General features: G+C 38.1%; 1 protein-coding gene across 3 annotated transcripts in view; it reads right to left on the reverse strand.

The window, feature by feature from the left end:
• epsti1 (epithelial stromal interaction 1) overlaps positions 1–16,067 on the reverse strand; it is a 63,479-nt gene that overhangs the window by 24,773 nt on the left and 22,639 nt on the right. For all 3 annotated transcript variants that reach the window (XM_062533733.1, XM_062533732.1, XM_062533734.1), the window contains exons 4-7: positions 5,146–5,219; positions 4,564–4,647; positions 2,842–2,915; positions 54–138 (exon numbers count right to left, since the gene is read on the reverse strand). In XM_062533733.1, the coding sequence (XP_062389717.1) occupies positions 54–138; positions 2,842–2,915; positions 4,564–4,647; positions 5,146–5,219 (317 nt within the window). The remainder of the gene's footprint in view (positions 1–53; positions 139–2,841; positions 2,916–4,563; positions 4,648–5,145; positions 5,220–16,067) is intronic.

The raw sequence follows: 16,067 nt of genomic DNA on the forward strand, positions 1-16,067 counted from the left end.
CCTCAGAGGCTTGAACCAGAGCCTTGGGGTGCATTGTTTGGCTACAGTCTTACCCCAGATAATGCTGGCATGGATCTTCCTGCTTTCACAGAGGGTAACCTGGTCTGCTCAACCCTTTGAAGAAGCTGTTCTTGCCTCCTAAAGGAAATACACAAATACAGTTCATGGCTCCAGACTAACTTTTCACATTTGTCGCACTGGTGTGCCTAACTTTTAAAATTAGGCACATGTACTGGCACATCATTTAGCACTGACATAGTGACTGACATGACATTGCTTTTTATCATAATACAAGAGAAGAATCATTGTCAGAGGAGAAAAAATAACTTTGAGATAATTCTACAGATTATCACTGTAATTATGTTACCATTATATGTATTATTGCACTATTATGGCCTCTATCATCCCCAAAACTCTGCTCTTATCAACAGAGGTTAAATTGGGCCGGGGCTATCCGAGGAGGGGAAAAGCATGCTGTGTTACATGTAAACAAGAATATGAACAGATATTTTATTAAACGTACACTATGTAGCTTTTGCTCCCATCTAGTGGTTAAATTTGATTTTGCATGCGAGCTCTAGCGCCACACGTTTTCAAATGTGCGTTGCAAGATGGCTAGAACTACGGGAAGTTGAATGGGTCGAGATTCATTCAAGATGTCTTCTACCACTTCATCGAGTTTTCTTTCCAGTGATGATGTAAGCTATTCTAAAGTTCTTTGAATAATTTGTATGATCATGTATGAGTAATTACTCCTCAAGCAACATAGTGAATTACGTTGTCATGCTTATATTGTTTTTACATTAGCTTACTATCGTAATATTAGCATAGCAGCAGCTAACAACTTGACATGACAGTATAGGCGAATGCTTGTATTGCTCTAAAGGCATGAACTATGTCACTAAGTGCAGTGCTTGTCTGTAGGTTAAGTATGACCGTCTTCACGCTGCTTCTCTGTGTAACGCGAAATGCAAAAACGCGTTTTTCCCTAGCGGTAGTGTTTAGCGGTAGCGGTAGTGTTTTATGTCCCTCTCGGCAGTTCATATTTTTCTATACACCGGAAAGACATGGAAGACTTCCTGTGAACGTCCCTTTCAATGTAAATGCCGGGAAGTGATTCTTCGGCCAGTAGGACAAGTCAGATCATTGGCATATGTTATTTTACACTAAAGAGGATCTATTTATGAATGAAGACGTTGACTTGAGGTACTAAAACACTTAAAATCCTACATAATGTACCTTTAACAAGTCATGTAAACTTGTGAAGTTGCGGAGACGCGCTCACACTATCGCCTTAATAAATTCAAGTCTTTATGGTGGTGATAGAGATAAACTTTTATTACAGAGGGAGGCGTATTGGATCCACTACCTAGACACACTTATTCCTAAAGGGATGAACGAGGAATTGGTTCTGAGCTGTTTTTTATAAATGTTTTGTAAATATCATGTGAATTATTGTGTATTGGCTATAGGGTTCCTTGTGTAACAATATAATTGCATTGTGTGATTTATTACACTTATATTTATATTGTGTTTGCTTTTCTTTTATTTATTTACATTTTTGTTTTATTTACACTTTGGGATACATTGTAACACATTGAGGTGCCTTATCACACTCCCCCTAGGGGAAGCAATAGGTATGCTTGTATGTCAATCATTGGGTCAAAGGTGGACACCCTATTTAGGGCCCACCTACCAGCTATGGGTGCAATCGCCATTACACGCTGAAGAAGGGCTCTGCCCGAAACGTTTGTAGGTGAATAAAGTAAGGAAAATCTGAAGAGTGCTGTCCTTCGCTTCTTTCTTTCAAGTCATGTAAACACCATATTCACAATACTGTCTTCCTCTGAATACATACTTTTAATATATTAATGTCTGAGCAAACGTTTTGTGACTGATGAGGTGTGAAGTCTCGTCTGAGTAGGCTTTCTGCACAAAACGCACCCAAGCACAACACCCCCTGCTTTTCTAGTTAGGAAAATGGTAAACATATTATCCTGACAAGGTAGAATTTGTGCAACCAGCACAAACCCAATCATTAACCATTATGACTTTCCAAAAACACTACGAACTCTATCTATCAGCACTGCTTAAATTAGCATCTAAACCCACAATGACAGCCGACTTCAGATGTCAATTTCAAAGGTTTACCTTCGCTTAAGTAATATGATGTGTTTGTGGGTGTGAGAGGCATATTTAGGAGCTTGATAAGAATGTACACTTTCTTCTGAATTACTGTCTGCATGTTTGTAAACAATATTAACTCGTACATATATTATCAAGACATTGCCATTGTACATTACAAGACATTATCAGACAAGATGAATTATAAATTCAGTTCTGAAATCAACCTGCGTTGCTCTTTAAAGCAACACTAAAGAGTTTTTCGTACCTTAAAATAATGCTTCCAAAATCATTTCAGCGGTTCATCAACTCGTAACAGGGTGAACGGCACTTCTGCTTTCACTTGGCGGCCCTCTATCGGCTATAACCGCACTATGTAACTTTACGAGGTGGGGTAGTGTATCTGTAGTTCGATGAAATGAGACATCAGAAACTACAAATTTGACTTGCTTCGATGTCGCAATACATCATACTTTCATAAAATCATGCAACATATTCTACCTTGTCTGTTATTTGCTGGATAAACAAATAGCATGTGTGCGACAGAGGAAAAGTGCTTTAGTGTTGCTACTGTATGTTGTCAGAGTCTTCTGATTGGATCCTGTGTCTGGAAATTGGGTGATGATGACATTTGCCAAAGAAAATAATATTTTGAACTGAATATGCGTAACTTCACAGTGAATCAAACAAAGCAGTGAGGAAAAAACATCCACATACATCAGGTGGTCATGACGATACGTCTCTTTTCTCTCTTGATCCTCTCGCTGTCTCTTCATCTCAAGTTTAACAGCCTACAGTACAACACAATACATGTTTCATGGTTCAGGTGTTCAGGGCCCGTATTCACAAATAATTTTAAGACTAAAAGTAGCTCCTAACTGGCGAATCTAGGAGAAACTCCTAAAAATACTGTCCGTGTCACTTTAGGATTCCTAATTTGTTTTCACTAAAGGCAATTCACAAAGTATTTTAAGCCTAAAAGTAGCTCCTATGACAGCTTAAACAAATTAGATAGGACTCCTAACTCACTAAGTCCTATTCACAAACAATCCTAAACCGCTTTTAGTGGCATTTCACGTCGCAATGATTTGAAATGAATTATTTGAATAATTGTGCATTGCAACTAAGGGAAGCAATAACGCCACCAACAACCAAAACCACCATTGCTTGTAAACTAAATGTAACGTCTCATTGTAGGCCTAAATTAAATTAAATAATTTCTTCTATTTGCGAATGTACGTGTTTTCATACAGATTAATTTAAAACATGTTGCAAAGATACTTCTCCAGTCCGTAGTGTTTCATTATGCTCCTAGGCTATTCGCTTTAGTCTTTATTATTTTAGGCTATGCCTATTTATTCATTATCTTCCATCCTTCACAGCAAAGATCCTTCATTACTGACAAGATAGAGCAACATAATGCATCTCTATGGAAGAAAAATTCGAACAGTTCCTGTCTGCTTAAAGAGGCGTGTCGCAAAGACGTCATAGTGGGATATCGATCTCAGTCAGATTGGCAAGCAGCTCAGTTCGAATGTTAACAGGTCTGCTTAAAGGGGGATTTAGCCCCCCTCCCCTTTGCGAAGACAGAACGCGGAAATGATAGAACGTTTGCGCCTCTCGCTCCGCTTTAACCCTCTTTGTTCACAGTCCGACATAGTGCATGCATTCTCACAAACTAAGATCTGACACCTGTCACTCGAGTCGTCATCGTAGGGGATGTTTTTGCCATCAATCCCGCGTTATAATCATCAGCCAATCGAGGTAGTTACTTCAGTCAAGCTTGTGCATGAGTAATGACATCAACCATAGCAACTGAGCTCTTATCTTATCTTAGGAGTTGTCCTTTCTCCTTACTAAGAGTAGGTCTGAGAGGCTTTGTGAATAACTTTTAAGAGAAAACTCCTAGCTAAAATATTTAGCGCGATTTAGGAGTACTCTTAGTGGTAAGATCTAATGCTTTGTGAATACGGGCCCTGATATAACTTCATTATCACTGCACTAAATCATGTCAAATGATTCCATTTAGATGCAATACTAAACACATTCAGCACAAATCATCAGGGTTTTTTTGACATATGTGAGTTAACAACACCAGAAAGCCATTCTGCTGTCTAAGTTAACACTCTAATAGTCAGATAAGTTACTATTTCATTGGTGCCTGTGGTTTCAGGTACAATTAGGCTCTTCAGTCTACATAATTCATTGTCTCAACTGTAATATTCTGTGCTCAGATATTCAATCACACAAATAATCACTCGTGCAATAGAATTGTTATCGTCAGGTGCTTGAAACAACAACTCAATATTCATTCAGTACAACAGGACTAATATCAAATGTACAACTGGACAAAATGGAAACCCAAGACAACTGTAATCACATGATGCAATAGAATTGTTATCTTCTGAAAGAAAAGTTATCAAGGAAAAAGTACCATACCTTCTCACGTTGTATGGTCTTCTTTCTTTGAATATCTTCTTCTTCAGCTTGTCTCCGTTTCCTTTCCAACTCCTCCTTCCTAAGCTACAGAAAAATGAAATTCACAATCACAATTCTTAATCATATGGCATAACCATTTAACCTGCAGCTAGTGCATTTCGACAGTTGGAAGACAGTTTGTCCTATAAGTTAAGAAAAAACTCTACATTGTGTCATCTACAGGGCCTACATGATGAAAATTGTCTGCATTTTAAAAGCAGGTGTGATCCAGATTTTGGTTAGAAACATGAATGTACTAGTGTATTGTGGCATAAGCGGGATTATTCGGCTCCACAGTGCACAAATGAATGCAATTGCAATGCAATTGAGGTGTAACAGCCACTCTGCTTTAGGTGGAGGACACATTACCACCTAGTGTGTGCATTCATTTGAATGCTACCTTTACGCTGTGAAATCCCACATATGTTACACAATATTGTCCATTATCCCTTACATGTTATTTGATATTTTTTGGAACATTCATTCAACAAATTTCTAAACACTCTGTTGTTGAAATTCGTCCCAAAACACTATAACCAGTACCTTCTTCTGGGGTCTTGCTTGATGTAACTCCATCTGCTGCTTCTGCCTAACATCGGCCATTGCTGTAGAACCACCTATAAATGTATGAGATCTTATGTTATGTGTGTACATATACGTGTTGTTTCTTGAAGGTAATTAAGTGTATTACCTTAAAGATGACATAGCATTAATTAACAGAGTACTTTACTTTGTTTCCTAATGTTAACACAGAAGATATGCTGATATGCAAGAGAATACATGCTCAGATGTTTTTTGACAAGCCAATTTAGAATCCTAGGCTGGGGAATGAAATGTGCCATTTTAGCAGATATCTAGTGCCCCCTCATGGTTAACTAGCACCCACATGAATAATCAAGTGAACTTTACACTGATTGTCTGTTTTGCAGCCAAAGACTGTTCACAATAGACTCCAGTAACTTCTCTGAACCTCCAACTCAAGTGATTGGGTTGGGTTTAGAATATCCCTGATAAAAGATGACAGAAGCTGTATTTCGCTGCAAAACTTGCTATAGAAGATCGTTGAAGACCAGTAACCACTCGGTGAGTTGCACATTTTTAAAAACAGACGTGTTTTAAGGACAGAATCATCCTGGTTCATAGCCAGCAATGCTGAAGCCATACAGAGAACATTCTAAAGCAGCCAAATTGCAGCAACAGGATTTGGTGCACCCATATTTTGCATTGCATTGCCTTTTCATCGCACTCCTTTCATATAATGTAATTTTTTTTTTTACCAAGATGTGAGGCTTGTCTTTATTTGAAACACACACACATTATGTAATTATTTACATTATATATACTGACATTTCTGATATTCATAACAGCAAACTTTATGCAGATTATAGCCTACTATTCATATTACAACTCCACTTCTTAAATTCAGCTGTCTGGTTGAAGCCTCAAAATATTGTAAACAAAGTAGCAGGCTAAGCTTATCATACTCTACTGGTTGGACTGTTCAGTTTCCCCCACATGTGTTTAAGTTTCAAGGTAAGCTAATACTTTTTCTCCTTGGGACAGGCCCTTTTAAGTCTTGGAGTTGAAAAACATTAGTATTGAGATGGTCAGTCAACTTGCATAGCCTACTAATGATGCTAACCGAATTTAACAGTAATATAGCTAGTCGTCTTCTGTGCGTCAATGCGTTCACGATTGTGAATGTTTTATTTGGATTAAATCTGCATGTGGAGGGTGTCCATTGAGCGCGCACGAGAGCGGGCCAAGGAGAATGAGTTTAGGCCTACTTCTACTGTTTGGTAATTAAGTCTACAGAAGTTGCGGGAGAATGTTATGCTTCTACCCGAGCAGCGTCAGGTGCATCAGTGCGACCACCGACCACGCTTCCAGGGATAATCTCGTTGGTTTTCATGGACACAGACACGGAGGGGAGGGGTTGTGTGTGCGTGTGTGTGTGTGTGTGTATGAGAGACAGACGCGTGAGTGACAGAGAGGAAGCGCAGGGAAAGGAAATTCAGCTTTACGAATGCTGCGTGTTTTTCAATAGCGTTTAAAAATAAATAAATAAATAAAAGAATAACAAAACACAATATGTGGCGGCTGGTGCTGAATCCCTGGCGCACCGCCACAAATTTGTCTATGTGTGGGAAACACTGATGTGGCCCAGTTTATGGTCACATGCTGGAGTGTGTTTATTACAGTGCATGAAAATGCACTGTACTGTTCTTCCTAGATGACTTCTTATTACAGTGCATGAAAATGCACTGTACTGTTCTTCCTAGGCTTCTTATTACAGTGCATGAAAATGCACTGTACTGTTCTTCCTAGGCTTCTTCTTATTACAGTGCATGAAAATGCACTGTACTGTTCTTCCTAGTCTTCTTATTATTTTCTTTATTATTATTCCGCTGACAGCTTTTTCTAACCGCAATTTCTCTTCAACCGTTTAACTTAGAAACTTCATTCAAACTTTGTAACGTAGGTATTCTAATGGATCGGGTTGCTATGACTTTTCAACTTTGTAACTTTTATACTTTTTGAACTATAAATTAAAAACTATTAAAAATTTCCCCATAGACTTAACATTGGCCTCTATGACATCACAATCGGGTCGTTGAGCAATTAGAATCTTATGCCAGGTGGCCAGCCCCACCTGCAGCAGCCCTCTCTCTCTCAGGCTTTAAGCATACAATCTCTCTGTGAAGACTACATATCCTGTTAACTGTTTCCTCTGTCCACAACTGTTTCAAAATAAAAGTCCTCACTGCAATAATACACTATTAAATCATTTAACCACTGAAACTACTCAACTATTTAACTGTTCAACCATTCCAACTGTCATTTATCATCAACTATGCCTCCAGTCAACTAAATGAATCCTCCATGTACCTAGCAACCAACATAGCAACCATTAAAATTAAGCGTTTTTGACAGTTTCCATAGCAACCAACATGATTATACTACAGTAACTTCTTTATTCTTGATAGTGGGCACCATGGATACCCTAGCAACTACTGTTTCAAAATAAAAGTCCTCACTAGCAAGTTAGCATTGTTAGCATGGTTAGCACAGTTAGCATTGTTAACATAGTTAGCATTTTTAGCATAACTGCTAAAAATGATTAGCTAAGTTAGCTCATCAACCTGGTTAGCATTGTTAGCATAGTTAGCATTGTTAACATAGTTAACATTTTTAGCACAACTGCTAAAATGATTAGCTAAGTTAGCTAATCAACGTGGTTAGCATAGTTAACATAGTTAGCAATGTTAGCATAGTTAGCATTTTTTAGCATTACTGCTAGAAATCATCAGCTAAGTTAACTTATCAACCTGGTTAGCATTGTTAGCATAGTAAACATTTTAGAATACCTGTTAGAAATTATTAGTTAAGTTAGAACAGGAATGTTTAAGCTTTAAAATGTCTACCTTAACACTATCAACTCTCTTTAAACTATGCAACCACCATGTTTACCCTAGCTACACCTTAGTAGCCATATCTACATTTTTTTGCATTTTCATGCACTGGTAATTCCTTGGAATTGCATTTCTAGTTATTATTCCGCTTACCAAATTCATTTTTTCTATTCAGCTTGAACCGTTTAACTTAGAAACTTCATTCAAACGTCGCAACGTAGGTCTTAAATAGGGGAATGCTGCTATGTATTTTTCAACTTTGTAACTTTTATACTTTTTAAACTATAGATTAAAAACTATTAAAAATTTCCCCATAGACTTAACATTGGCCTCTATGACATCACAATCGGGTCGTTAAGTAATTAGAATCTTATGCCAGGTGGCCAGCCCTACCTGCAGCAGCCCTCTCTCTCTCAGGCTTTAAGCATACAATCTCTCTGTGAAGACTACATATCCTGTTAACTGTTTCCTCTGTCCACAACTGTTTCAAAATAAAAGTCCTCACTGCAATAATACACTATTAAATCATTTAACCATTGAAACTACTCAACTATTTAACTGTTCAACCATTCCAACTGTCAGTTATCATCAACTATGCCTCCAGTCAACTACATGAGACCTTCATGTACCTAGCAACCAACATAGCAACCATTAAAATTAAGCGTTTATGACCGTTTCCAAAGCAACCAACATGATTTTGCTAAAGTAACTTATTTATTCCTGATAATGGGTACCATGGATACCCTAGCAACTACTGTATCAAAATAAAAGTCCTCACTAGCAAGTTAGCATTGTTAGCATGGTTAGCATAGTTAGCATAACTGCTTAAAATGATTAGATAAGTTAGCTAGTCAACCTGGTTAGCATTTTTAGCATAGTTAGCATTGTTAGCGTTTTTAGCACAACTGCTAAAATGATTAGCTAAGTTAGAACAGGAATGTTTAAGCTTTAAAATGTCTACTTTGGCCCCGGCAGTGGCGCAACTGGCTGGGGCACCTGCACCGTACGCTGGCGACCCGGGTTCGATTCCCGCCCCGTGGTCCTTTCCAGATCCCACCCCGACTCTCTCTCCCACTCACTTCCTGTCATTCTCTCTACTGTCCTGTCCAAATAAAGGCATAAAAAGCCCAAAAATAAATAAAAAAAATAAAATAAAATAAAAACAAAAATTTCTACTTTAACACTATCAACTCTCTTTAAACTATGCAACCACCATGTTTACCCTAGCTACACCTTAGTAACCATATCTAAATTTTTTTGCATTTTCATGCACTGGTAATTCCTTGGAATTGCATTTCTAGTTATTATTATGCCGCTTACCAAATTATTTTTTTCTATTCAGCTTGAACCGTTTAACCTAGAAACTTCATTCAAACTTGCAAAGTAGGTCTTCAATAGGGGAATGCTGCTATGTATTTTTCAACTTTGTAAACTATAAATTAAAAACTAGAAATGCAATTCCAAGGAATTACCAGTGCATAAAAATGCAAAAATGTGTAGATAGATAATGTAGATATGGTTATTAAGGTGTAGCTAGGGCAAACATGGTGGTTGCATAGTTTAAATAGAGTTGATAGTGTGAAAGTAGACAGTTTAAAGCTTAAACATTCCAGTTCTAACTTAACTAATGATTTCTAACAGGTATGTTAAAATGTTAACTATGTTAACAATGATCACCAGGTGTATTGGTTTGCTTAGCTAATGATTTCTAACAGTTATGGTAAAAATGCTTACAATGCTAACTATGTTAACAATGCTAACAGGGTTGATCAGCTAGCTTAGTTGATGATTTCTAACAGTTATGCTAAAAATGCTAACTATGCTAACCATGCTAACTTTGCTTACAATGCTAACCAGGTTGATTAGCTAACTTAGCTGATGATTTCTAACAGTTATGCTAAAAAATGTTAACTATGTTAACAATGCTAACTATGCTAACAATGCTAACCAGGTTGATTAGCTAACTAAGCTGATGATTTTTAACAATTATGCTAAAAATGCTAATTATGTTAACAATGCTAATTATGCTAACCATGCTAACTAGCTAACTTGTTAATGAGGACTTTTATTTTGAAACATTTTTTGCTAGGGTATCCATGGTTGCCACTATCAGGAATAAAGAAGTTGCAGTAGCATAATCATGTTGGTTGCTATGGAAACAGTCATAAATGCTTAATTTTAATGGTTGCTATGTTGGTTGCTAGGTACTTGGAGGTTGACTGGAGGCGTAGTTGAAGATAACTGACAGTTGGAATGGTTGAACAGTTAAATAGTTGAGTAGTCATAATGGTTAAATGATTTAATAGTTTATTATTGCAATGAGGACTTTTATTTTGAAACAATTGTGGACAGAGGAAACAGTTTAACAGGATATGTAGTCTTCAGAGAGATTGTATGCTTAAAGCCTGAGAGATAGAAGTCCCTTTCCCACATGAGCGAGACATCCGGATGTCAAACGGATATCAAACGGGTGGCTGTATATAGTCCCTTTCCCACATGAGCGAGACATCCGGATGTCAAACGGATATCAAACGGGTGGCTGTATGTGGGAACGCAAAACTCGGGTATTTTCTTACCCGGAACTCACCCTACTAGCCCCCTAGTACTACTTCTAGATGTTACCCGGGTGCGCTTAGGTGGGAACGCAGCCGGCACAGTTCTGGGTAGAGATGGGGGGCGTACCGATGACGTATAGAAATGCGCCCTTGCAGCCTGCTTGCAGCACGAGGCAGAAAGTACAAATTGCCATGGTAACGATAAACATTGCCCTACGATTATGAACACAGACGAGAACACCGGAGTACAGAAAACAGTGACATTTTGTTGTGTACGTAGTTCTAGCCTACAATAAAAAACTAGAAATGCAATTCCAAGGAATTACCAGTGCATGAAAATGCAAAAATAGATAGATAATGTAGATATGGTTACTAAGGTGTAGCTAGGGTAAACATGGTGGTTGCATAGTTTACAGAGAGTTGATAGTGTGAAGGTAGACAGTTTAAAGATGAAACGTTCCAGTTCTAACTTAACTAATGATTTCTATTCATGTTAAGATGTTGATTAGCTAACTTAGCTAATGATTTCTAGCAGTTACGCTAAAAATGCTTACTATGCTAGCAATGCTAACAATGCTAACCAGGTTGATTAGCTAACTTAACCGATGATTTCTAGCAGTAATGCTAAAAATGCTAACTATGCTAACAATGCTAAATTTGCTAACAATGCTAACCAGGTTAATTAGCTAACTTAGTTGATGATTTTTTGCAGTTATGCTAAAAATGCTAACTATGCTAACAATGCTAACTATGCTAACCATGGTAACTAGCTAACTTGCTAGTGAGGACTTTTATTTTGAAACATTTGTTGCTAGGGTATCCATGGTGGCCACTATCAGGAAACAAGAAGTTACTGCAGTATAATCATGTTGGTTGCTATGGAAACGGTCATAAACACTTTTTAATGGTTGCTATGTTGGTTGCTAGGTACATGGAGGTTTCATGTAGTTGACTGGAGGCATAGTGGATGATAACTGACAGTTGGAATGGTTGAACAGTTCAATAGTTGAGTAGTTTCAATGGTTAAATGATTTAATAGTGTATTATTGCAGTGAGGACCTTTATTTTGAAACAGTTGTGGACAGAGGAAGTAGTGAAACAGGATCTGTAGTCTTAATGAGATTGTATGCTTAAAGCCTGAGACAGAAGGTGCTTCTCATAGCGTTTACGCGTCCTCTCTCGCTCCTCACTGATCTACATAAAGAATGATGGAGCGGCAACAATGGGATAGTCTAGCCCTTCTTCTATCTTTCTTTATGTAGATCATTGAGGATCGAGGATCGAGGGAGGACATATAAACGCTGCTTGAGAGGGACCCACAGTAAATACTTTAAAAGTTGTATGTAGATAGTCTAATTAATGTTGATAGATAGAATGTTTAATGGATGTTGATAGGCAGATTGTTTAATAGATATTGATTGACAGTTTAATGGGTGGATGAGTGAATGGTCTGAAGAAGATGAATGGATAGAAGGTTGGATGGAATGTGCCTTATATTCTTGTTAAGAGAGACACTGATACAGCTATCTGAGAGTAGTTGATACAGGTGTAATCAATTTAACTGGCTAGTCTTAAGAGAGCCACAGTGTACTCTTAAAGCCTGAGACAGAGTAAATAATTTAAAAGTTGAATGTAGATAGTCTAATTAATGTTGATAGACAGAGAGTTTAATGGATGTTGATAGACAGGTTGTTTAATAAATGTTGATAGACAGTTTAATGGGTGGATGAGTGAATGGTCTGAAGAAAATGAATGGATAGAATGTTGGATGGAATGTGCCTTATATTCTTGTAGAATGGAGAGACAGCTCTCTACTGAGAGTCGTGGATACAGATACAGGTGTAATCAATTTAACTGGCTAGTCTTAAGAGAGCCAGCCTGAGACAGAGTAGATTGTTTAAAAGTTGAATGTAGAGCGTCTAATTGATGTTGATAGGCAGACTGTTTAGAATGGGTGGATGAGTGAATGGTTTGAAGAAGATGAATGGATATAAAGTTGGATGGAATTAGGAGGACTTATTTTGATACTGTTGTGCGCAGAGGATACAGGGGAACAGAATATGTAGTCTTCAGAGAGGAGCCTGAGAGAAACTGACAGTTGGTGCCCAGGTGGCTGACCAGCTGGGGTAACATTCTAATTGCTGCCGTGATGTCATAATGAGCAATGTTAAGTCTATGGGGGAAATGGTGATAGTTTTTAACTAATAGTTTAAAAAGTATAAAAGTTACAAAGTTGAAAAATATAAAGCACATATGGCATAAGCAAGACCTACGCAACAAAGTTTGAATGAAGTTTCTACGTTAAACGGTTGAAGCTGAATTGCGAGCGTTAGAAGAAGAAGTTTAATAATAACTAGAAATGCAATTCCAAGGAATTACCAGTGCATGAAAATGCAAAAATAGATAGATAATGTAGATATGGTTACTGAGGTGTAGCTAGGGTAAACATGGTGGTTGCATAGTTTACAGAGAGTTGATAGTGTGAAGGTAGACAGTTTAAAGATGAAACATTCCAGTTCTAACTTAACTAATGATTTCTATTCATGTTAAAATGTTGATTAGCTAACTTAGCTAATGATTTCTATCAGTTAAGCTAAAAATGTTAATTATGCTAGCAATGCTAACTTTACTAACAATGCTAACCAGGTTGATTAGCTAACTTAACCGATGATTTCTAGCAGTAATGTTAAAAATGCTAACTATGCTAACAATGCTAAATTTGCTGACAATGCTAACCAGGTTGATTAGCTAACTTAGTTGATGATTTTTTGCAGTTATGCTAAAAATGCTAACTATGTTAACAATGTTAACTATGCTAACCATGCTAACTAGCTAACTTGCTAGTGAGGACTTTTATTTTGAAACATTTGTTGCTAGGGTATCCATGGTGGCCACTATCAGGAAACAAGAAGTTACTGCAGTATAATCATGTTGGTTGCTATGGAAACGGTTATAAACACTTAATTTTAATGGTTGCTATGTTGGTTGCTAGGTACATGGAGGTTTCATGTAGTTGACTGGAGGCATAGTGGATGATAACTGACAGTTGGAATGGTTGAACAGTTCAATAGTTGAGTAGTTTCAATGGTTAAATGATTTAATAGTGTATTATTGCAGTGAGGACCTTTATTTTGAAACAGTTGTGGACAGAGGAAGTAGTGAAACAGGATCTGTAGTCTTAATGAGATTGTATGCTTAAAGCCTGAGACAGAAGGTGCCTCTCATAGCGTTTACGCGTCCTCTCTCGCTCCTCACTGATCTACATAAAGAATGATGGAGCGGCAACAATGGGATAGTCTAGCCCTTCTTCTATCTTTCTTTATGTAGATCATTGAGGATCGAGGAGCGAGGGAGGACATATAAACGCTGCTTGAGAGGGACCCACAGTAAATACTTTAAAAGTTGTATGTAGATAGTCTAATTAATGTTGATAGACTGAATGTTTAATGGATATTGATAGGCAGATTGTTTAATAGATATTGATTGACAGTTTAATGGGTGGATGAGTGAATGGTCTGAAGAAGATGAGTGGATAGAAGGTTGGATGGAATGTGCCTTATATTCTTGTTAAGAGAGACACTGATACAGCTCTCTGAGAGTAGTTGACACAGGTGTAATCAATTTAACTGGCTAGTCTTAAGAGAGCCAGAGTAGGCCTACTCTTAAAGCCTGAGACAGAGTAAATAATTTAAAGGTTGAATGTAGATAGTCTAATTAATGTTGATAGACAGAGAGTTTCATGGATGTTGATAGACAGATTGTTTAATAGATGTTGATAGACAGTTTAATGGGTGGATGAGTGAATGGTCTGAAGAAGATGAATGGATAGAATGTTGGATGGAATGTGCCTTATATTCTTGTAGAATGGAGAGACACAGAGAATGTATCTGAGAGTAGTGGATACAGATACAGGTGTAATCAATTTAACTGGCTAGTCTTAAGAGAGCCAGCCTGAGACAGAGTAGATTGTTTAAAAGTTCAATGTAGAGCGTCTAATTGATGTTGTTGATAGGCAGACTGTTTAGAATGGGTGGATGAGTGAATGGTTTGAAGAAGATGAATGGATATAAAGTTGGATGGAATTAGGAGGACTTATTTTGATACTGTTGTGCGCAGAGGATACAGGGGAACAGAATATGTAGTCTTCAGAGAGGAGCCTGAGAGAAACTGACAGTTGGTGCCCAGGTGGCTGACCAGCTGGGGTAACATTCTAATTGCTGCCGTGATGTCATAATGAGCAATGTTAAGTCTATGGGGAAATTGTTAATAGTTTTTATTTAATAGTTCAAAAAGTATAAAAGTTACAAAGTTGAAAAATACAAAGCACACATGGCATAAGCAAGACCTACGCAACAACGTTTGAATGAAGTTTCTACGTTAAACGGTTGAAGCTGAATTGCGAGCGTTAGAAGAAGAAGAATAAGAAGCCTAGGAAGAACAGTACAGTGCATTTTCATGCACTGTAATAAGAAGACTTGGAATAACAGTACAGTGCATTTTCATGCACTGTAATAATAATAAGAAGAATAGGAAGAACAGTACAGTGCATTTTCATGCACTGTAATTAAACTGCAATCACGTTGTTGTGTTTGTTGCGGGACAGGCAGGATTATCCTTGCAAACGTGAATAGCTTGAAGTGTTGTCGATTAGCTTGCAACTAGCTGCTAGCTGTTTATTACAGTGGTTAGCAAATAGCAATTAACAGCTAATAGTTAACGTCGCTGTTATTTAGCATTGTTGCTTTTTGTAGGAGTTGGGAAGGAGCCTCAGACCTCTGTGTGCTGTTTATACATTTTCCAGGTGTGTCATTATTTTCTATTCATTTGTTGTGTTGGATGTTTATACCACAGAGGGTTGAAGTAGAGCTTTGTTTACTGTGGTCCTGGCGTTAGCTATTTTTTCCTCTATGCTAGCTCCCGCTGACTAGCGAGCTAACTACTTCTGTTGTTTCATGATGTTTTGGATCTGATGTAAGTTCGCATCATTCAGGCAACACAGCACAACAACGCACTTATTTAGCGTCATCTCCCTCCCCCTGCAAGTGCTGACATTACCCCACCCCTCGCGGCTCCTACTCGGGTCTAGTGTGAACACAATTACCCGTATCTCACTCGGACATAGAGCTCATGTGGGAAACGTCCGTGTCGTGCCTCTACCCGGGTAAATATGTCCGGGTAACTTCTAGAAGTTATGTGAGAAAGGGACTTGTGGGAACGCAAAACTCGGGTATTTTCTTACCCGGAACTCACCCTACTAGCCCCCTAGTACTACTTCTAGATGTTACCCGGGTGCGTTTAGGTGGGAATGCAGCCGGCACAGTTCTGGGTAGAGATGGGGGGCGTACCGATGACGTATAGAAATGCGCCCTTGCAGCCTGCTTGCAGCGCGAGGCAGAAAGTACAAATTGCCATGGTAACGATAAACATTGCCCTACGAGTATGAACACAGACGAGAACACCGGAGTACAGAAAACAGTGACATTTTGTTGTGTACGTA

The sequence above is a fragment of the Sardina pilchardus genome, chromosome 4 (assembly GCF_963854185.1).
Source record: "Sardina pilchardus chromosome 4, fSarPil1.1, whole genome shotgun sequence".
NCBI classification, from domain to species: Eukaryota; Metazoa; Chordata; class Actinopteri; order Clupeiformes; family Clupeidae; genus Sardina; species Sardina pilchardus.